The following is a 23083-nucleotide window of genomic DNA, read 5'->3' as shown; positions in this document are numbered from 1 at the left end:
AGAGAGAAAAGATTGCTATCTTACATTCAGTGAATGAGCAGATGCAGAAGCCAAGTAGATGCTTTCTGAAGAAAACATTTGGTGTTTAAAAATATTGGAAGCCTAATTTCATTGAGGCTTAAGGGAAGAATATTATGAATTTGTGAAATCTGGCCCTAGCCATTTTGTCCTTGGCTATAGCATATGAGCCAGACTTCCCAGTTAGGGTTGTGGAGCATTCTGAACCCAAAGTTCTTGGTTCAGGTCATACTCACTTGAATTTTCAGTTCAAATATTGTTTGAACTATTATTCAGTATTCAAAGGTTACATGAAGCCCTGTACTTTAGGATTAAACAAAAACTATTCCTGCACTCACTGCTTTAAAAATTTATTTGTATCTCTCCAGAGAGATTTCAGGATTCAAATAAGTTTGTATTCAGTTCACTGACCACTTTAATAGTCAAAGAGTAGGTCTGTTTATAACTCTTCCTATGTTTGGTGCCGGATAGCCCCTGTGGTTTGTGTGTGTTAACAGGGCCGTAGAGTATGGAGAGTACCTACCTACCTACCTAATGGGGTAGGTAATGATTCTAAAGTCTCTAACAAAAACCACAGTGTGGGTATAGTACTATTAGACTGAAATCTGAGAACATTTTTGAGTTGAGTAATTCATAACATTTTCTGGTCTGCGTGCCATGACTTAACCAGCCTGTGAACTGTGATCTGCCTAGAAACTTAGCTTGGTGTGACTTGCTCTTTACCCCCTCGTGGATGAAGAAAATAATCCTATAACCAGAACAACTTGGATCTACGTGTGCTTTTTTATGTTGGCATCACTCCTTCCTCGTTCCTATTTTGGAGGCTCTTAAATGGATCTTCTAATTTATGAGCGTCAAATGTATTTTTGTATTAGATTTGGCCTATGATGAGAGAAATCTCTAATGTATATGTACTCTGAACACATTTATAATTTGTCACAGCTTGAGGTATGGTCTAATAATGTGACATGTACCTTGGTGGTGTTAAAATATTTAAGATTTTTTTATTAGGTTAGGGTCTGATTTTAGCACACGATAGCTAAGTATTTGAGCAAGTGAAGTATTTCAGATGTCACAGATAACAAGGAATTGTTGAATATTGTGCAAGTCAATGATTATAGAGTTTGCACTCTTATGCTTCTGCCAACTAAAAGGACAGTGCATATTTGATTTTTAAAATAGACACACATGTGCATGTGTGTGGCTATTCCTTTGCTGTATAACTTTCCTAGTTGATTGCTTCCTTAAGCAAATTGTGGTGGCAAGTATACACCTACGGATCTGAATCGATGCAGATACACATTGACAGTCATGATGTGCTGTTTGGTGTTTCTTACATATTTTTTAATTCTGTTGGTGGTATATCTTGTAGAAAAAAAATGGTTAAGCTCATATCCTCCCCAAGAGATACATAGTAGAGGGAGGAGACTTGGAAGCTAGGAAAGAGAAAAGGACAGCAAGGGTTTGGGAGCAGGAGACGGGAAAGTTGATCGATAAAAGATGTGTCTCTTCTTCACTAGAGTATAATTTGCCCAGTGCACATTATAATTGGCTTTCTTGTGAAAACCAGAAAGACTGAGCTCTAGCTCCCAGTTGACCTGGGTGAGCTCTGGGTTACGCTTTGTCCAGCCACAGGCCAGTGGCTTGCAAGTTTTAGTTGTACAAATTAGCCCTCCTTTGAGAATCTGACTCAGTAGCTATAAGGTAGGGTTTAGGAAGGCATTTTTAACAAGCTCCTAAAAATGATTCCAGTGCAGGTGGTCTAAATTAGAGCAACACTACCCTAGGTTATCATCTTTTGGTAAGTATTTAGTAAATCTGAGAGAAGAGCCAAACACAAACCAAACATATAGCAAGGTTATGCTCAGAGAGTGTATTATCATGGGGCCACTGAGGAAATGCTTCTAACCCATTGGCTTCCTAAAGTAGGAGATCCCTGAGTTTTAAAGGATGTAGTCAGGTGAAAATGATGGCTAGAAGAACATCTCAGGCCTTGGTCTTGATGAGCAAAGGCACAGAGGTGACAAACTGTTCAGGCCAGTTTCGAGTCAGGTGGGAACGAAATAACATTTGAATTTTGCAGAGGTCACGCCAAGAACCTTGAACTTCCATGAAGTAAGGATGGGGAGCAAGGAGAAATGCAAAGCAAAGCAGAGTATCATTTTGCATTTAGATCCCTAGTGACTGAATGGACAAGAAGAATATAAAACCACCTGAAATCATTAAGAGTTCTAGAAATCAAAGCAGTGAATAGTGGTTTGAAAATTTTTGGTTAAATGTTTTCACTGTAACAATTTGCCTCTCAGGGACTTGGACAAAAGAGTCATTGATGAAATGTGGAAAGAGGACATGCATTGCAGATATTCTGCACAGTACCTAAGACCTGTGTGTCCAAGGTGGCCTGCCAAGGTTAGGCTACAGAAGCATAAATAATTCCCAAAGATGCCATAAATGGGGTTTGTACTTGGGGGTTTTAGAAGGTTTCATTCTATCTTTGATAGTTAAATATATTATGAATGAAACCACCAAAAATCATGACAGCTTCATTTCACTTTTATCCACCAAAATGGGGCCCGGGGCAGTGGCCAAGGACAAGTACCATCTGCAGACGTATCATCACAATCTAAAATTAGCATTTCTGCTTTCAAAATGCAATCTTCAGGAGAAGAGGGAGCCTGTGACATAATGAGCACTCAGTAACTATTATTTGGAAGATTTAGTGTGTGTAGAAAGTGCTCTGTGCAGCATAGATGGAGACTGGTGCCCTAAGCATTGCCTCTTAAGAGCTCTGGAAGCCTTAACTGTTTTCTGAATTTTTTTAAAGTGGTTTTTTTTTTTTTTTAAATCATATCTATGCCTTGAAGATACTGTTTGGTTGATTTACAATGATTCTTGTTTAAATATTTGAAAACGAATTACGTTGAAGCCCGTTTGGAGTTTGGTCATCATGATTATGGCGGCAGTTAATGCCCAGCTCAAGAATGTGAGTTTGAATGGGTCAAAGAGCAGGGAGCAGGTATTTGAAACGAGTCGATGTGCCTTTCTTTACTTTGGTCTGAATTGCAACCGGTTTCTGGTAGTAGGATTTGGGGTGGGTGGGTTGTGTCTGTATTGCCAGATCCGAGTTACAGAAAGTGGAAGCCTCAAGATTATTGCCAAATTCTCTTCCCACAGGTGATTTTCTCAAAAGGGAAAGTACTGTGTTGCATAAAATTATTCGTTCTCTTCAACATTTTAGCATTATGTACACCGTGACAGACTATTCTTCTAAAAGCTGGCTGAAAAGAGTAACATTGTGGAGGAAGGGGTAGTGCGAAGAGACGAGGCGGCGACTGCAAGAAATGCCATAAATCTATTGGTTTCCTTCTACACCAGCTCTTATTTTATGATGAGCGATGACGGGGAAAGGCCGTAGCCTTGAGCGACTTCTGGCGGTTTGGAAACGGCAGTTTGTATTCTAGAAAAGGCAAAGCCCACCTGCGTGTCTGGCCCGCGGAGTTGGAGCCTTTGTCCTTTGCGGCTCCCCATTGGCTGAGGATGCTGAGGCTCCGCCTCCTTTCCTGACCGCGAGCTCCCAGCAGGAGGGAGGAGCTTTGTGACGCACGCCCTGGCGTCCACAGGGCTATAAATACCCAGCTCAGCGCCCGTGCTCCTTCAGGAGCCGCCGGCAAGGGGGCAACGAGGAAGCTTTTTGTAGCGTAGGCGGAAAGGAAAAGGTGGGGGAGTCTGGAGAAAAGGCCCCCCCCCCCGCCCTGCGGCCCAGGAGGCGGTCACGCCCTCAGGGAGCCTCTCGCGGTGGGCTCGGTGGATGTTCCAGTGCTGGGGAAGACGGAGGGCCCCCGGAGTGGGAGGCCCGTGGGGAAGGGCAGGCTCACAACCATGGGTGTGGCGGAGCTCCGGGAGTCCCGGCGGTGGGTCTGCCACCTGCGCCTCCTGAACTAGACGCGGAGCCGGGACGCCCGCTCTCCGTTTCGCTGCCCTTCCCACCAAACCCAACGGCAAACCAAGCACAGACCCCAACGTAGGTCTTGAGGGAGCGGTGTGTATTGTTGACGTTTCCTATGGCTCTGAAGCCCGCACTCCCGCATTCTCAGCCTACAGCACCGTTGTCCCGATCAGCTGTTAGCCCTGGGGGAGTGGGTAAAAACGCAAGCTCACAGTTCAGCACCAGGGGTCGGGGTAGTAAAAGAAGTTTTGGACAAGTAACCTCTAAAGGAGAGATTTGGGTAGAATTAAGCGGTCGGTTTTAAGCTCTGAGTGTGTGTGTGTGTGTGTGTCTGACTACCCGTCGATGTAGTCCTGCTTGGTGTCGCAGTATTTCTCAACTTGCTCAGGACAATTTTTCTCATGGGACTGTGTTGTAGGACGTACAGCATCCCAGGTCTTGGGGCACTGAAAGGCCTCGCACACTTCCAGAGTGTGGAGTGGTTGGGGGCGCGGCATACCGCCTGCGCGGAGAACCAATAGGATCACTGTACGACCGTTCTGTCCACGGTTGGTGGCAGCAACTGCCAACTGCCTACAGAAAGGGTGTTTGGGTAGCTCCATCATGGCTGCCGGTAAGCTGCTTTTCCAAACGTGACTTATCGACTCACACTGGGGTGCAAAATGTGTACTTGAAAAAAAATTATATACACATGCACACAAAAATAGCGTATCTGTGGATCATGCATACAATTACTGCCTACATCCCTTAACGTTTAGCTTGTAGCCTGCCAAAGCTGCACTAGTGGTGTGGGGTTGTTTTGGTTGTTTTTTTGTTTTTGTTTGTTTTTTTGCGCACTAGTGGTTTTTTTTTTTTAATTTTTTTTTTCAACGTTTATTTATTTTTTTTTTTTTGGGACAGAGAGAGACAGAGCATGAACGGGGGAGGGGCAGAGAGAGAGGGAGACACAGAATCGGAAACAGGCTCCAGGCTCTGAGCCATCAGCCCAGAGCCTGACGCGGGGCTCGAACTCCCGGACCGCGAGATCGTGACCTGGCTGAAGTCGGACGCTTAACCGACTGCGCCACCCAGGCGCCCCTAGTGGTTTTTTAAAGATAGTTTAATTCAGTAAAGGTCAAGTTGACTTAAACTTTGAGAGTAGATTTGCATTAAAGGATTCAATACACTTAATTATATCCTCAAAAGATTTGCTTTGACCAACAGAGATTCATTTTTTTTTCCTGACCTTTGGGAAGATGAAACGTGCTTTTAAATATTCAGCATTTTGTTATGACACACAACTTTTTATTAGAGGTTGGCTCCTTATATAATTGCTGTAACTAAACCCTGCAACTTAGCTCTATGAAACTCGTTACTCGGACTGTAGGGATGTTGTTGACATGATTCATTATATCACACTATTCCCCTCTTTATGAGGACCTGGGGAGAAATTTCTCCTGGGACTCGGTGTTCAGAATGCCTCTGAGTCTCCCAGGCAACTGATTTTTTATCTCAGAAACATGAACCATTTAACCAACTTTTTCCTATTTTGTGATGGCTGCCTGGTAGTTCAGGGGCTGATTTGACACGCCATCTCCATCAAAGTGTAGGATGTATGGCTTGCATGGGGATACTAACCTTACCTGTGGCTTCATCATATTTTTCCTACCATGATTTTTCCCTTACCATTGAACTCCTTTCCTTAAATAGTTACTTCTGTTCTTTACATGTATTTATAAACCTCCTGAAATCATCTTGTACAGTGAAACAGAACACACACACACACACACACACACTGACACAGTTTAGGATGGCAATCTTTGCAACTCTTGAGCATTACAGGTTGGACTATGCAATACCCTTGGTACCACTTAAAATCAGAAAGGCGGCAGAAAGGGGAGAGAGGGGAAGACTAGGGCAGAGGTTAAGGGAGGATAGGAGAAAAGAGAGACGTGCATAGGGTAGTGGGTGGTGTGATACCACAAGTAAATTATACCTATTCTGATTGTTAAAGCAAAGGCTAAAAATTGTATACTGAAAGATGATCAACGTGTCCAGGGATACATTTAGAAAAATGAGGAAAAAGATGTTTTCTTGTAGAAACTCTATTCTACAATTCTATCTGATGAAGGTACAGAGAAAAAGCCAGTGCCCATGTAATTTCAAAGGATGTTTAGACACCGATACACGAGCTTAATTTATCTTTCTTGAAATTCTGCACAAAATATTTACTAAATTTTACAGAAACAAGTTTTGTTTGGTTGGTTCTTTGTTTTTACTATTATCCTAGAGTTCTCACCAGGGCTTTCCCCAGGGGGTTTAATAGTACTACTATATTGCTCATCTGCACATAATGAGCTAGTGTGTGTGTGTGTGTGTGTGTGTGTGTGCGCTCACGCGCACTCACGCCTGTGTGTTAACTACCATTAAGAATTAGCCCACTTTGCTAGAATAAATGCCTAGAAATTAGAACTAAAGGTAATAATTTCTATAGGAGACAGATTTGTTGTCAGAAGCTATCATATACTATTTATAAGACCTTGTTTTTCTTCATTATAGTTGATATTACAGACATCCTGCCCAAATGATTTCTTCAAAGCCCAGACTTGTCGTACCTTATGGCCTCAAGACTCTGCTCGAGGGACTTAGCAGAGCCGTTCTCAAAACCAACCCACCAAACATCACCCAGTTTGCAGCAGTATATTTTAAAGAACTCATTGTGTTTAGAGAAGGTTTGTTATTCCTTGAGATTATATATTTGTTGCTTTGAAAAGGAAGGCATTTTAAGTTGGGAATTTGATGTATCTAATTTCCTGCATTTATTCCTTCAGGGAATACTTCTCTGGATATAAAAGATCTCGTTAAACAATTTCATCTGATTGAAGGTAAGTACCACAAGTAGTAACAGTTTAATGATACTAGTTATAAATCATTGCATCATTACTAGCATACATTCAAGCTTCAGAATCATGCCCATAAATATTTTGTTTAATTATACTGATGTTTGTTTAATCACAGTTTAATTTTTATTATTGGATCATTTTTTTTTTTGAAGATTGGAAACTGACATTTTGGAGGATTTTAAATCTTTAAAAGACAAACATAGGAAACACTCATCTTCAAACCATTTGGTAAAATGAGACCTAGAACAGTATGTATAAACTATGACTCAGACCCTTCCTAATGTCCTCTATCTTTAAGGAAGTACAGTGAACTTTGAAGAAAACTGGATGTTGTAGTAATAGATGCACTACTTAGGAAAGTTGTATAAACACTCTTCTTGGAAGATATTTTTATTAAGAAAAAAACCATCTTTTTTTCTTTTTTCCTCCTATGGTAGGTTAACTGCAGTTCAGTTGGAGGGCAAGAGATCAATTGTCACTGACCATCTTTTCTGTCCCAAGTTTTTCATAGAAAGTGGTCTTCTCTAGCCCATCTCTCTGACATAGGGCTGTACAGGGCTTTGAAAAATTGTGTTTTATGTATATGTGTAAATGTCTAGGTGGACGTGACCGCATGAAACTGCATTGACAGAGGAGCACTGAGAAAAGTCAGATGGGGAGTAAGAGAAAAGCATAGTTACATGGTGACAATTTGGGTGGCTCACCAAAAGCAAAAGGGTGATCCCAAGGACAGGCATGCATATCTAAAAGAATGGTAAGAAGAAGCTTTTGGCAAAATTTTGTGGAGAAAATGGGAGACTCCCGGGCAGGGAGAGAAATAACGAAGTATTTTTGCTGCTTTAGCTGGCCAACATTTTGGAATGACTGTGGAGAAAGAAAAGGTAGGATCAGTGAGTTTAAGCCACTTTTATACTCTACCAGTTTGGTGATGCCAATAGATAACATAGTCAAGATAGGGAGAAGTCAGGAGTAGGATCTAGGAAAATGTAAAAATCATGAGGGATTTGGGTCTACGGCGAAAGACCCAAAACAGAAAATGAGATTAAGGCTAGCAAGAGTCAGCATTTGAAGGGGCAGGAGAGTCCATTGCTGTGGTTCAGGAATATTTTACTATCTAGCCTGGCTTCTTCCCTGCAGGGTCCTGAGGACATTCCCAGCTTACCATGAGACACAGGTCTGGGATTTGCTTACCACCAGCAGGACATACAGACAAGTGCAAGAACCCCGAAAACTCTCCCCTTCCCTGTGAAGCTTTCTCTTTGTACTCGTGCTGTCTATACCAGGGAGCTATGTTTGAGAGGATTGGGATTGTGCAGGCTTACTATGTTTGAGAGTGGTGATAAAGTCGGTGAATCTTTATGGTGGGAGGTAACTAACTGGTAGCTTTAAAAAAATTTTTTTTAATGTTTATTATTTTTGAGAGAGAGACAGAGTGCAAGCAGAAAGGGGCAGAGAGAGAGGGGGGGGGGACACAGAATCTGAAGTGGGCTCTAGGCTGAGTTGTCTGCACAGATCCCGACGTGGGGCTCGAACTCATGAACCATGAGATCATAACCTGAGCTGAGGTCAGATGCCCAATTGTCTGAGCCACCCAGGCTCTTCTAACTGGTAGCTTTTGAGACTAATTTGTTTACTGAAGAACTTACCCACCATTCAGCTTAACAAGTGGACTAAATTAATGTGCATTACTTTAATTAACAGACTGAATGGCTGTAGACCTAGATTGCTCTTTGGCAGTAGAGTAGAAATGAACATTGCTTATTCTAGTTTACTGGGGAGATGGGAAGGTAACATGAAGATATGGCCGGAAAATATATTGATTTCATTGTTAACTAATACCAGTTTGGTGCATTTGTCTGCCTTTTATTGTTGTATCAACTGGTTTATTAATGGAAAACAGTGTCCATTAACTTAGGTCCTATCGTAGAGACTGCATGAGTCTGTGTGTATCCAGGAAAGCATCACTCTGGGCTAAAGAGGGACTATCTAGGGATATAGAGGCAGTTTCCATTTGGTAGGGCATTTCCTCCCCTGAATGGCATCCTCCTATCTTCTAACTGGCTTAATTCCCCAAACGCAATTCCTGTGGGAGTGCCAAGTACATTTGGCTGCATGGTTGTTGGGTTCTCTACAATAAAAATGTAGGTAGAACAAGTGGCACCTTCTCCTTTAGACAGACTTCCCTTCTGTGGATCCCGCTGTTGTATATGGTGGCACCTATAGTACCCTACATGCTCTCTTGGTCCCAAGGATTGTGGCTCTCCCAAGATTTCAGCGATGTGCAATATGGAAAAGTGGACCATTCTTTGAGGACCATGTGAACTGACCCTTACTTTGGTCTTTCAGTCTCTTCAGCATGAGGCTAGGTCAACCTAAAGGCAGTAGCAGGTATTAGCGCTTGCTGATGTGGGGCAAAGGCTAACTCCCATCCCTAATGCATTGGTCCCCACTCACCTCCCAACTATCAGATGTGACTGTGAAAGACATTGGTTTTTGTCTACAGTACATCCTTGCACATACCCTTTTATTTGAACACTTCATCCTGGATTTTTCTTGGAAGGAGGCCCATTTTTGGTAGCTTCTTTATAGGACAAACAGGGTTCACCCATCTCCCAGTGCCTTTAAAAATTCATACAAACTCAGGTGATGGAAGAGGTGGGGAGGAAAAGTACCAGATACGAAGCAAACTTTTCTCACTTCTCTGTTGTCTCTCATCATTTCCTCATTTTCCAGAGCCTAGGACCTATGGGATAGTCCCTGACTGTCCAGGCCTCCACTGTGGCATTTCACCCATATATGCTTATTTCCAAAGCAGTTCATGCTGTGAAACTTTCTTGGACTCCCTTCTTGTTTTTTTTTTTTTTTTCGCAATTTGATTAAACAGATCTCACTACCACATGAATCCATGAAAAGTGCCGCAATTTTTCAGTCTTCTCAGGAGTTTCTTTGTTAATAGAGATGAATCATTAATTGGGGGGATTTTAGAAACTCAGCTGTATTTTAAAGCAAAAGAGTTGTCTCTTAAGTTCTACCACTTAGTATATGGTAGGAAAAGAAAGGAAAAAGGAATGGAATCATTGAGTGCAGGCTTACCTTGGAGATATTGTGGGTTTAGTTCCAGACCACCACAATAAAGCAAATACTGCAATAAAGCCGTCAAATGAACTTTTTTCATTTCCCAGTGCATATAAAAATTACGTTTTAGGGGCGCCTGGGTGGCGCAGTCGGTTAAGCGTCCGACTTCAGCCAGGTCACGATCTCGCGGTCCGGGAGTTCGAGCCCCGCGTCAGGCTCTGGGCTGATGGCTCGGAGCCTGGAGCCCGTTTCCGATTCTGTGTCTCCCTCTCTCTCTGCCCCTCCCCCGTTCATTCTCTGTCTCTCCCTGTCCCAAAAATAAGTAAACGTTGAAAAAAAAAATTACGTTTTATACTATACTGTAGTCTATTAAGTGTGCAATAGTATTATGTCTAAAAAAAGTGTACATACCTTAATTTAAAAAACTTTACTGCTAAAAAAAAAATAAAATGAATTAAAAGGTAACTACCATCTGAGCTTCCAGAGAGCTTGATGGTTGCTCTTGATGTTGATGGCTGCTGACTGATCAGGGTAGCAGTCCCTGAAAGTTGGGGTATCTGTAGCAATTTCTTAAAATAAGACAACAATAAAGTTTGCCACATCGATTGACTCTTCACGAATGATTTCTCTATGGCATGTGATGCTATTTGATAGCATTTTACCCACAGTAGAACTTCTTTCGAACCCCAGTCAGTCTTCTTCAAACCCTGCTGCTACTTGAGCAACTAAGTTTATGGAATATTCTAAATTCTTTCAACAGTCTTCACCAGGATTGTAGACCATCTCAAGAAACCACTTTCTTTGCTCATCCATAAGGAGCAACTCTTCCTCTGTTCAAGTTTTATCCTGAGACTGCAGCAATTCAGTCACTTCTTCTGGCTCCACTCCTAATTCTGGCTGTCTTGCTGTTTTCACCCCATCTGCAGTGACTTCCCCCACTGAAGTCATGAACCCCTCAAAATCATCCATGACTTTGGAATTAACTTCTTCTAGATGCCTATTAATGTTGATATTTTGACCTCTTCCCATGAGTCACAAATGTTCTTAATGGCATCTAGAATGGTGACTCTTTTCCAAAGGTTTTCAACTGACTTTGCCCAGATCCATCAGAGGAATCATTATCTTTTGCAACTATAGCCTTACAAAATGTATTTCTTAAATAATGAGATTTGAAAGTTGAAATTACTTCTTGATTCATGGACTGCAGTATCGATGTATTAGCAGGTATGAAAACCACATTCACCTCATTGTACATCTCCATCAGAGCTCTTGGATGACCAGGTACATTGTCCCTGAGCAGTAATATTTTGAAAGGAATATTTTTCTCTAAGTGGCAGGTCTCAACCCAGAGTTTATGGGGTTTAAACTCTAAACCCTCAGTTTATTCAGTTAACCGGGGCGCCCGGGTGGCTCAGTCAGTTAAGCGTCTGACTTTGGCTCAGATCATGATTTCGCAGTCCATGAGTTCGGGCTTCGTGTTGGGCTCTGTGCTGACAGCTCATCAGCTCTGGAGCCTGCTTCAGATTCTGTGTCTCCCTCTCTCTCTCTCTCTGCCCCTCCCCTGCTCATGTTCTGTCTCTCTCAAAAATAAACATTAAAAAAAATTAATAAAAGTAAGTAAATAAAATATTCAGTAAGCCATAGTGTAAATGGACATGCTGTTACCAGGCTTTGTTGTCCCATTTATAGAGCCCATGCAGAGTAGATTTAGCATAATTCTTAAGACCCCCAGGATTTTTAGAATGGGAAAAAAGCATTGGCTTCAACTCAAAGTCACCAGCTGCAGTAGCCCCTAACAAGACAGTCAGATTGTCCTTTGGAGCTTTGAAGGCAGGCATTGACTTCTCTCTAGCTATGAAAGTCCTAGACAGCATCTTCTAATATAAGAATGTCTCACCTACATCGAAAATCTGTTGTTTAGTGTAGCCACCCTCAGTAATGATCTAGCTAGATCTCCTGGAAAATTGCGGTGGCTTCTACATCAGCACTTGCTGCTTCCCCTTGCACGTTGATGTTATGGAGACGGTGTTTTTCCTTAAACCTCATGAACCACCTCTGCTCGCTTCAGACGTTTCTTCTGCAGCTTCCTCCTCTCTCAGACTTGACAGAATTGACGAGAGTTAGGACTTTGCTCTGGATTAGGCTTTTGGTCTAAGGGAATGTTGTGGCTGGTTGGAGCTTCTTTCCAAAACACTAAAACGTTCTCCCTATCAGCAATAAGGCTGTTTCGCTTTCTTATCATTCATGTGTTCACTGGTTTAGCACTTTCAATTTCCTTTAAGAACTTTTCTTTGCATTCACAACTTGGCTAACTGGTTGGCATAAGAGTTCAGCCTATCTCAGCTTTCACCATGCCTTCCTCACTAAGCTTAATCATTTTCTAGCTTTTGATTTAAAGTAAGAGACATGAGACTCTTTCTTTCACTTGAGCACTTAGAGGCCATTGTAGGGTTATCGATCGGCCTAATTTCAATATTGTTGTGTCTCAGGGAATGGGGAGGTCCCAGCAGAGGGAGAAAGATGGGGGAACAGCCAGTCAGTGGCCTTGCTTAACAGGGTTGCCACAAACCTTCAGTTTGTAAAAAATGCAATACTTGCAAAGTAAAATAAAGTGCGATAAAATGAGGTATACCTGTACCTGTTTTGTCCTAGGTACTTACAATATATTTTGTCAATTAAGACACCTTTATAAGTAGGTAACATCATTGCAATTTTACGTGAGAAATCTGATGCTTGGGTGTGATTACATAACTTGTAAGCTTCTAAATATTAAGTAATTGGTAGAGTTGGGATCTAAACTGAGATCTTCCTAGAAGCATAACTCATGCTCTTTCTACAGTAAATAGCATTCTAGGATCCCTCTGGAAAAACTTGAAATTCTTCAACTAAAAGAGTGAAGGGAGAGGAATTTCAGTTCCCTTTCCCCACAGTATCTCCTCCTCTTTCACTTCTTCCTCTATCATGTTGTGTAGACCCTGAAGCCAGATTGTGCTACTTGTCATTTTTTCAGCACTCAGTGAGGAGGGTGGGAAGCACTTTCCCGTTCAGAGTGGTAAATGTAATCTCAACACCACTATCACCTTACATCCCCCTAAGCTTAATTCAGTCCGGTTTCTAGTATCAGCCTTGTCCTGCTTCCAACAAAGGCAGGAAATAACAAACTCTTCTGAAGAACCAAGGAGGCCTAGCCCACCCTGAGTTAACCTGTTAGCTTTTCGTAGTCATCTTGGACATTCTTGGCTTGGCCATAGAACAGTAATTACTGTCATGCACTGTTGTTGATCTTTGGGCCCAGTTTCAATTTCTATGCAGCACCATAGCAGTTATGTGTATCATTAGATGTTGTCTTGAGCTACTTACTCATATCAAACATTTATGAAGTTTTTAGTTTAATTCTTAGTTTTAAAACCTTTTTTTAAGTTTGTTTTTGACAGAGACAGAGCTTGAGCAGGGGAGGGGCAGAGAGAGAGGGAGAGAGAATCCCAAAGAGGCTCCACGCTGTCAGCACAGAGCCCGATGTGGGGCTCGAACTCACGAAACGGTGAGATCATGACCTGAGCTGAAGTCAAGCGTTGGAAGCTTAACCAAGTGTGCCACCTGGGTGCCCCAATTTCTAGTTTAATTCTTGTACCAAATTCTATTCTCATGCATTATTTTCATGGTTGGTTACATATACTTGTAGCTATTCTCTCTTATTAAGTAAATGAGAAATGTATCAATTTCGGGACAGCCTATACTAAATTTTGTGAAGCCCCGGTGCTTACTCTGCACTTTCTGGGCATTTTTTTTTTTTCAAGTAAGGAAATCAAGCTACACTGATGCCCTAAACAGGGATGGGTGATGTGCCAAAATGATCTTTTTATCTCTCCAAGTCTTGTATTTGTCTAGACAGGGTGGTAAAATTTGTACCAAGGTAAGAATTACATTAAGTTGAAAAGGGTTCAAATGATTCTGTGGTGGTGATGTTGGGAAGGGGGCTTGGGTCTTTTATGCTTTTCCACTGTGTTAAGACTAATCAGTTGGGGGAATAGTCCATACTAAAGACGGCAAACAAATCATTGAGCCAATGATATAGTCAAGAGTTGGGGTCAGAGTAGGGGCAGAAACAGAGCTAATTAGGATTGAGAGAGGAAGCAGATATGGCAAACCAGAAAATTAGGACAAGGAGGTCAGGGACAGCAGGACCCAAGAGTCAGTACATGAAGGGAGAACATCTTTGAGAAATGTATCGCTCTGCTAGTCAGGAGCCTTGATAGCTCCCTATTGTTCACAAAATCCAAACTCTTTGGTGTTGTAGGGATACTTCTGCAAAAATATTAAACTCTAATATACATGATTTCAGATAGCCTCTGATTGTTCCTGTTCACTCCGTTCATGTCTACCCATTGACATATTCATTTGCTTTAGGAGAAAAGGCGAAAATAGCTAGAGCAAGGAAGTTGTTACTCCGTACTGAGTCTCCCAAGTTCATAGCAAGAAAGCTAACACTTTGGAGTTTTGCAGGAACCTGTTTTTGTTGAGAGAAGATCTTGGACTTTCCAGAGTGGAATTTTAATTTACAAGCCAAAGATTCTGGTAGTCAAGCTTATATTTAAAATTTTTTTAAAAAAATTGTTTTTGAGAGAGAGAGAAAGAGAGAGAGAGGGCGGGAGAGGCAGAGAGAGAAGGAGACACAGAAATGGAAGGGGGCTCCAGGCTCTGAGCTGTCAGCACAGAGAGGATGCAGGGCTTGAACCCATGGACTGTGAGAGCTTGACCCGAGTCGAAATTGGTTGCTTAACCGACTGAGCCACCCAGGCACCTTACAAGGTTTTATTTTATATATGCCAGGGAGGAGGGGGGTGGGTGGGTAAAGTTAGAATATAAGCTCATCTCCTGCTGCAAAGGGAGGGGAAATGAGAAGTCCTTCCTGGCAATGGGGCTGTGGTACTAGGGCGTGCATAACAATTGCCAGCTGAGATCCAGAGCAGTTATAAGGAAGGTAAAATCTCTGATTGGAATTCCCTAAAACGTGAACAAAACGCTTGCTCTTTGCTTTCCTGGGTGCCTCTCAGAGAAGCAGTGTGATTAGCATCGTTTAATATAACCTATGCTACATTCAGCACCTCCACCATAATTGTAATTGTGATCAGACATTCAGTATTTGTTGAATAAAAAATTCTATTTGAAGCAGTAGATTAGAAATAATGGAGAGTCTTTCTCAGATGGGCCTGAGATAAGATTTCTGATGCCCCAGGATCCGCATGTGGCTTTTAGTTGGTGCAGATGTGTTTCGATTGTCCCAGAGTGCTGAAATCGCAGGGCGTCGGGCTGAGAAAAGTGCAGTTACTCAACCTGCCAGCTGAGAGCTACAGCACAAAATGTCCAAGCTGGGACTGAATCAAAATTGGCAGCTAGGCCTCAGAGGCTAAAGAGGAACAAATTAGGAAGGGCTCTCCCAGTCCTTGAGTGAAGTAACAGGCCACATTTTTCACAGGGTGGAAATACTGCAGGAAATACAGCAAAGTCAGAGACAACGCCCAGAGCACAGGCAATAAGTGCTGTGCCTCCACCAGAGGTCACAGACAGGTGGCAGGAAAGGGCTACATGGGTCAGAACCAGAGCTAACTCTCACATTCACATTCCCTCTTTAGAAGCGGGAGAACCTTCGATAAAAGAGCGATACCCCCAAAAGGGTGAATAATTAACCAATTAACCAAAGGAGACTTTTAAACTAGAAGGGATAAATACTTTAAACCTAGATCAACTAAATTTTGCCATGTAGAAATGAGCATTTTAATGCAGACAGAGAAAGTAATGCTTTGTGACAAGTCTGCCATAGTGTGTAAATTTTCATCCCTTTACAGGCCCCTGAATGCAAACGTAGCTTCCTGCAATCTGCATCTATCCTGCCTTTGCAATCCTCACTCCCATTAAGTACAAGACAGTTTGTTGTCTTCTGAGTTTTGCTTTATGCTGCTTCCCTCTCCAGGAGTTCCTTTCCACCTTTCAAGTGCTACATATCCTTAAAGCCCAATTCATTATTTCATTTAACAAATATGTACATTCCTACCCACTGCCAGATGTTGTGCTAGGTGAGATTCAGTGGGGAAGGAGAGATTTCACTTTCAGCTCTGATGGAGGGGCTGGTATCACACCTAGCCTCCTATCAACAGCCATAATGCTGAAGAAATTGTACAAAACAAAGTCCAGTGCCTGGATACTTGGGAGAAGAGATTCACAGAAAGTGAGCCCCTCATTCACCCTCGCAGCATTTTTCAAACTCTTGCACAGGGAAAGCGAGGCCAAGCTTTCCACTTCCAGAGTGGAAGCGTCCCTGGGAAGAGGAAATGCAGAAGCAGAGTTAGGGGCTACTAATATGGCTAGGATTCAAGCAACAAAGTATCTGAGGGAGTGTTTGCAGAGAAGAATCCCACCCCCCCCCCACCCCCATAAAAAAACGCAAAGCCCTTTTCATTGGGGTTGCTGGCCAACCCCGAGCCGCTTGCCTGTGGAGGACGGCTTGGGGCTTAGCCGGGAAGAGCTGGGGGGAGACAGGCAGCTGAGTGGGGGGGGTTTGAGAAGTAGTGTGCTGTTGGTGTGGGGGAGGTTGGGCCCAGCCGAGGTGAAGAGACTTGTGAAACTCTGGCCATGCAGTTGAGACTCCAGGAAGGTCAAAGCCAAGGAATAATAAATCTTGTGGGAGGAGTAAGAACAAAACTGAAACACACTTTGTGCTTTTCCTGCAGATAGCATTCTGGTATTAGGGAAACATTTCCCCAAGAGAGAATCCTCAGTGCAGCAAGCAGATGTGACCGCGTGCGACAAGGAAGGGCCGGGGGGCAGGCAGATGCGGAGCTGAGAAAAGGGGCTCACAGCAGTTTTCCAGTCCTAGGAGTTTCTGCACGTCGCCAGCCCTCTCGCCATCCCCAGCCATGGGAACTTCTTCCTGCCCGAGGACTCACCGAGTCCACACGTACACATGGGTCCAGAGTTCTCTCTCGGCCCCTCTTGTCTGGGTCAGTACGGCTTGGCCTGCATTATCACATCTTGCCAGCAAGATCACTACCATTTTTAGGCTAGACTAGACGGGGCTTCCTAACATAGAAGTGTCCTGTAGTCAAGTTTTCCGATTCATCGTTAAATTTTATATATGCATTTTCTTAAATTGAGGAATGCCTTTATTAACATGACAGCATTTGTTTCATTAATAAGCTATTCCATCAGCTGAAGATGAGGTCACTTACTGCTCGGGTTGAAGTCTTGCCCTCTGCCCTCTGGTTTTGTGTAGGAGTTTAGATCAGAAGCTTTTTCCATGGAGGTTTTGAACTCAATTCTAGGCAGTTATGGTCTTTTCCCTGACGCTGACCAGCTGAAGGTGGTATCTGATTATGCGTTTTGTCACCGTGCTACTCAGGGTCACTTAGTTCTGAGGAGATGAACTGACTGAGGGATCTTTTGAGTGGATCAGGACAGGGAAGTTTCATTACCCACACGAAATCACTGATGTTGGGAAATAAAGCAAACTGTTTTGTACTCGTGTATGTACTGCCATCTGAATGTTCTACCTGTTACTGCTTTAAAATTTGGTGGCAGGTGGAGGGGGACACACGCTTATTAACCCATCCGGCTGTTTGTTAGTAGAGAGATGGTCAGAAGGAACGACACGAGAGAAGAAACCAGAATGTGTAAAAGAACCGGTAGGAACATCCATAGTTTCCCACGAACCTACACGGATGGAAAAATCTACAGACACAGAGGAGGACAATATAGCTGGACCACTGTTCATCAGCAAAACCACTCAGTTCCCATCAGTTCATGCTGAGCTGCTCCCAGAGACCGAGGAGACGTCCGAAGCCGCTCGAGGCTCCAGTTCAAAGCCAACTACCTCTAAGGCTATGAGCCCACCGTCGTCACCGTCTCCAGCAGCTGGCTCCCCGGAGTTTGCTTATGTCCCAGCTGACCCAGCTCAGTTTGCTGCTCAGACGTTAGGTAACGTTGCATCTGTTCATTCTGATCAGTCTGACGTGTTAATGGTGGATGTGGCAACAAGTTTGCCTGTGCTTTCCAAGGAGGTGCTCAGCTCAGAGGCTGCCGAAGATGCCGCGGCGGCCACTCCTGCTGTGTATTCTGCAGAGGTGGTGGCCCTGCAGGTTCTGAGCCAAACATCTATCCGTGTAGATTTGGGTTCTGAATCTAAAGACGATGACGCTGAGCCATCAATGGCTTCCTCATTCCCCTTGCAGGATGAACAAGACCCTCCTGCTTACGATCAAGCTCCTGAGGTCCCTTTGCAGGCTGATATTGAGGTCACATCATTCGTTCATATATCCTCTATCTATAACGATGAGCCTGTGACTGAAGGGGTCACTTATGTCGAGCAAATACCAGAGCACATAGTTATCCCTTTCACTGATGACGTTGCTACTCTTAAAGAAAATGATCAGTCATCACCCTCTGGTCCCATTCCTGTAGCACTCATGAGGGGCTCAGGCAAAGCCGTAGGTTCTGGAAAACGTGCACAGTCGGAGGAGGACGCAGAATATTCCTCGGTGCAAATGGAGGCAGAAGCAGTTCTGTACTCCAACACCTCCCTGCAAGGTCCGCCTGCACAACTCCAGGATGCAGAGGGCTCTACCAATGCAGTAGGCTCTGAAAAATCTTTGCACCTTGAAATGGAGTTTACTGCTCTAGTCCCTGGCAATCCTGGGCAGGAGGAATCCGGGGAAAACTCTGCCACCCAGGAGATGGAGGCCACACTTGCGCTCTCTGGGGAAGCTGCCAAAGCAGGGAGCTTGGGTGCATCTGTAAGGTCATCTGGTGGTCCCCCCATTCCTGTTCCAGAAGGTCTTACTGAGCCAGAAATCGAACCAGAGTGGGAAGCAGCACCCGAACAAGGTTTGATGGAGCCAGGTAAGAAAATTAGATGCTGACAAAATTAAAGATTACATTTCAGGTGCCATCTAGATTTCAAGTAACCCCTAGGTAGGCTCCCTACAGATGGGTCGAAAAACTTTTAAATACTTCTTAAAACGGCAAACCTATGTAAAGGCTTTGTTGAATTTGAGATTCTACTCTTACAAGATGAGTGATTTTAAAGTGACATCACCAAAGCTTGGCCTCAGAGTTTGCTCCACCTGGCACTTTTGGACACAGCACAGGTAGTGAAGAACCCTAAGAGCCAACTGTCAGGCCCAAGATACGTGAGGTGGCCGCGGTGGTGTTGGTTTGCAATTCCTCGCTTGTGGACGTAAACTCCAACGGCACAACGCCTTCCGGAGGCTGGGGCCTGTGGCGCGTCAGGGAAATGGTGGTGTGTCGCCCTTGCTTTCGCGCTGCGGCAGGAGAGCTCTGCGAACGGGTGTGGGGAGCTGGCCTGGCCCCGGCCTCCTGGCTGGGGGCTCCTGCAGCCAACGGGGGGGCTTCACGCCTGGATGGCGAGGACGAGTCAGGCCCAAGTTCTGTCACACGGGAGAGCACGGAGGACCACTGGGCACTGGCACTGCCGAAACGACTGGTCTCCTGCCAGCTCCCTTGACGGGTGCTAACACCCCGCTGCTTTCGGGGGCTTTCCCGTGACACAGACACGATTTGACCTCTCTCTCCATCTAACTGTGGCGTTTGGTCCGCCCCGCCCCCGGCCTCCTGTCTTCTCCCTTTTAGGGACGGATGGGTCATACAGGAGCCAACCTCCCCCATTCCTTTTGCAGAAACACTCTCAACTGCGGCTCTTCCCAGAGACAGAATGGTCAAGTGTTACCAAAGCAGGTGTTCGGGGATCAAATTCTGTCTGGCAGTGTGACGGGGTCCTGCACAGCTGAGAAGGCAGAGGGCAGCGTTGGGAGCTGGCACGCAGGACGGGCACTACACTCGTGGCTTATGCAGCACTGGCATCCCGAGTGACTGTTTTCAGGGCCTCGCCCTTTCTAAAGCACTACGAGGATATTTCAAATGGAAGACTGGGCTTGTCCATATTTTTAATTGGCTTTGCAGAAGGATCAATTGACAGTATCTGAAGCTACTGAAAACTTACCAGTTTAATCATGTGCATAGTGTTATTTTCTGGGGAAGAAGAAAAGCTACACCGGGGATACAAGGCCCAGGGCTCACAAGGTGAACTTAGCACACTCTGGGCAAACTCCATCAGGAAGGAGTTTCGCCTCCGTCCCATCTTCTGCGACTCAGCTCTCCACGACAGTACGGTCTTCACTAGGCAAGTCAAACTTGACATCATAGATTCCTGGGGGTTAGATGGATGGCACTCCCTAGACCTTTTTTTTTTTTAATGTTTATGTTTGAGACAGAGAGAGACAGAGTGCGAGTGAGGGAGGGGCAGAGAGAGGGGGAGACAGAGAATCTGAAATAGGCTCTAGGCTCCAGAACCCTACGTGGGGCTCGAACTCACCAACCGTGAGATCATGACCTGAGCCCAAGTTGGATGCTTAACCGACTGAGCCACCCAGGTGCCCCTAGACCTCTTTTTTCTTAACCCCTCTGAGACCAACAGGCCTCATACTGCCACCTAGGACCTTTGACCTCAAGCCTCGCCTAAAAGGGGTGCTCTCTGGGGTTCTGAGTCCTAGATCATGAGATGATTGTACGTGGGGACAAATTAATGGGAGATGATGGTGCCTGTGAAGGGCCAGAGATAACTGATAATGTAATCAAAAGATGATGCCCCATGCAGACTTTAGTAAAGAAAAAGTCACTCTGCAGCTGCATTAACACTTTTTCAGTGGCTTCACACGCCCTTCAGTTGATTGTTTTGGTAAAGCCACTAGTTTGGTAAAGTCCTCTCTGAGGATGCTGTGATAGCCACATCTAATGGGGGTGTCCCTGGAAGCGGCACTTAGCATGAGATTGCTTCTTTAGCCACGACTCTAGTGCCCCTGCTGCTTGCTGTCCCAACACTGTTCTCGTTTTCCAACTGGACAGAACCGCTCTTCTTTCACATTACCAAACACTATTTAGCCCTCTCTCTAGCATGCTTTATGGCACATATTTACTGCTCCAGCTGTTTATATGTAAACTTATAAAGACATTTCTGTGCATAGTGCCTGATACAGAGACCAAACCTTTAATGCCTGCAAATTTTTTTTTTTATAGCCATAGCAGCAAGCGAAGCAGGACAACCACCACCATATTCTAACATGTGGACCCTTTATTGTCTAACTGATATGAATCAACAAAGTCGCCCATCACCGCCACCTGCACCTGTGCCTTTCCCCCAAGCAACCCTCTATTTATCTAATCCTAAGGATCCACAGTTTCTGCAGCAGCCACCGAAAGTTACTTCTCCAACTTACGTGATGCTGGACGACAGCAAGAAGACCAGTGCCCCACCTTTTATTTTAGTAGGCTCGAATGTTCAGGAAGCTCAGGATTGGAAACCTCTTCCTGGACATGCTGTTGTTTCTCAGTCAGATGCCTTGAAGAGATACACTGCAGTCCAAGTACCCATCGCTGTTCCTGCAGATCAGAAATTCCAGAAACATACCCCAAACCCCCAGAATGGTAGTCCTCCGCCAAGTGGACAAGATGTCCCCAGGCCACAAAGCCCAGTTTTTCTCTCTGTCGCATTCCCAGTAGAAGATGTAGCCAAAAAAGGTTCAGGATCTGGTGACAAACGTACCCCCTGTGGAAGTTATGGTATTGCTGGAGAGATAACCGTGACCACCGCCCATGTCCGCAGAGCAGAAACTGGGAACTGGTAGGTGCGTTTTCCTACCATAATGTGTGGCCTTGGCTTGCTCCTAGTGTTTGATTTGCTGATCTGGAGGTTGAGGTGTTTATGAAAATTGCATTGAGATATGCAAGGAGTTGGTGTATACTCAAATTTGATGAGGTTACTATCTCCAAGTTCATTGCCCCCAATTGCTAATAAATGCACAGTGTGTGTACTGCACCGTGAGGACTCGGACTTGGTGCCTAATACATGAACCAATCCACTAGATCACCTTGGGAATATGGGTTCTTCATCTAGCCCCTGGAAGATACTAGAAAAGGGGTAGATTTATAAGAAGACATTCCGTAGGAACTGTATAATCCAATTGGTGTGTTAAGGGGTGGGTCGGAGCAGAGACAAGACATGAGCACTGGGGACAACTGGAGAGAGATAAGAGATTGTGTGTAGAGCAGTATGTTGGTTCCCTCTTAGAGTGAAGATTTATAGATTTACACAGGAGTCTGGAAACGCCCTGAAGAACCCAAACTGGAATGAACTGTGGATAAGACAGTTTTATCACTCACAGATCATCTTTAAATTCTTTATCTACCCAGTACTTAATGCCACGTCCTGTGCTCGTCCCTCCTTCCTGAGGTGGGCAGGCAGGGCAAACCAGGGACCTTCCCACTTAGTGGGGGAAAGCACCAGAGTTAATTACACCATGTGAAGTAGGGTGAACCAAACAAGATGCTGACAGGTGTTCAGGCCCAGATGCAAACTGACCACTGAATGAGTGCAAGGAGCCAGCCTTGTAGAGACCCCACAGACCAGGCCTAGGGCTTGAAAGAGCAGGAGTCTGAGACACCCCAAGGAGGCCAAAATGAGAGCGGCTGGGAAGAGCCGGGACAGCACCTAAGAGGACGCTGGAGCTGTGAAGAGAGGACCCTATGAGTCAGGGCCCCTGTGTCCCTAGGAGAGAGACTGGGGTTAAAAGCTCAGTAGGAAGCCAGAGCTGGAGGTCACTAGAGGGAGCAGAGACACGAGTTAAGGAGGTATAATGCAACTGTTAAACCCACACCCCCACGAGTTCTGCTCCTTAAAACAATTTGTGGGAATTTCAAGCTGAACATCTGATGGGCAAAAGCTACATTTCCTTCACAGGCAGGTTCGAATACTACATCGCATTTAAGGAGACAACTCGGTTATCAAATCTTAGGCCTATGTGCCCTTATTCATCACCCCCTTTGTAGACTTTTAGCAGAATTGTCAAAATGGCTTTCTCAGCATGAAATGCTGGGATATTTCGCTGCAAATACAGGTAAATGAGTAGATAAGAATTTAATGACAGGAGTGCAGACCTCGTATTTCTGATCTGCCGTTCTTTTTACTTGTTCATTTTCATGATTAAACAATTCACTGTTTGCATTCCTAACAGATGCCAGTAGTGATGCCATTTGAGTCAACGTTCAAGGTGGAGTCTGCCACCCCGTGTAATTTGTCAATAAACTTCATGCAAGC

At 44.4% G+C, this 23083-nt stretch overlaps 1 protein-coding gene across 3 annotated transcripts; it reads left to right on the top strand.

The window, feature by feature from the left end:
- The first annotated feature begins 5901 nt into the window (after positions 1-5901).
- CABYR (calcium binding tyrosine phosphorylation regulated) lies at positions 5902-23083 on the top strand. 3 transcript variants are annotated; one of them, XM_030335768.1, is made up of 4 exons: positions 5902-6675; positions 6775-6828; positions 17542-17892; positions 21007-21673. In XM_030335768.1, exons 1-4 carry the CDS (start codon positions 6528-6530, stop codon positions 21612-21614), a joined length of 1161 nt encoding a protein of 386 aa, XP_030191628.1. In that variant the 5' UTR covers positions 5902-6527; the 3' UTR covers positions 21615-21673. The 3 variants fall into 3 exon arrangements, with proteins under 3 accessions (XP_030191628.1, XP_032451345.1, XP_032451344.1); XM_032595454.1 differs by lacking the exon at positions 21007-21673 and having other exon boundaries at positions 17542-18856; XM_032595453.1 differs by lacking the exons at positions 5902-6675; positions 6775-6828 and adding an exon at positions 23001-23083 and having other exon boundaries at positions 17262-17892; positions 21007-21610.

This window comes from Lynx canadensis, chromosome D3 (genome assembly GCF_007474595.2).
Source record: "Lynx canadensis isolate LIC74 chromosome D3, mLynCan4.pri.v2, whole genome shotgun sequence".
NCBI lineage: Eukaryota > Metazoa > Chordata > Mammalia > Carnivora > Felidae > Lynx > Lynx canadensis.
This window is presented reverse-complemented; position numbering and strand designations above follow the sequence as displayed.

What these genes read in the sequence shown, in the direction of transcription:
- CABYR (XM_032595454.1), top strand. Translation starts at nt 6,528, where the DNA reads ATGATTTCTTCAAAGCCCAGACTTGTCGTACCTTATGGCCTCAAGACT. An exon ending in ACTCATTGTGTTTAGAGAAG is followed by an intron (nt 6,676 to 6,774) that starts GTTTGTTATTCC and finishes TTATTCCTTCAG; the next exon opens with GGAATACTTCTCTGGATATA. An exon ending in ACAATTTCATCTGATTGAAG is followed by an intron (nt 6,829 to 17,541) that starts GTAAGTACCACA and finishes GCTGTTTGTTAG; the next exon opens with TAGAGAGATGGTCAGAAGGA.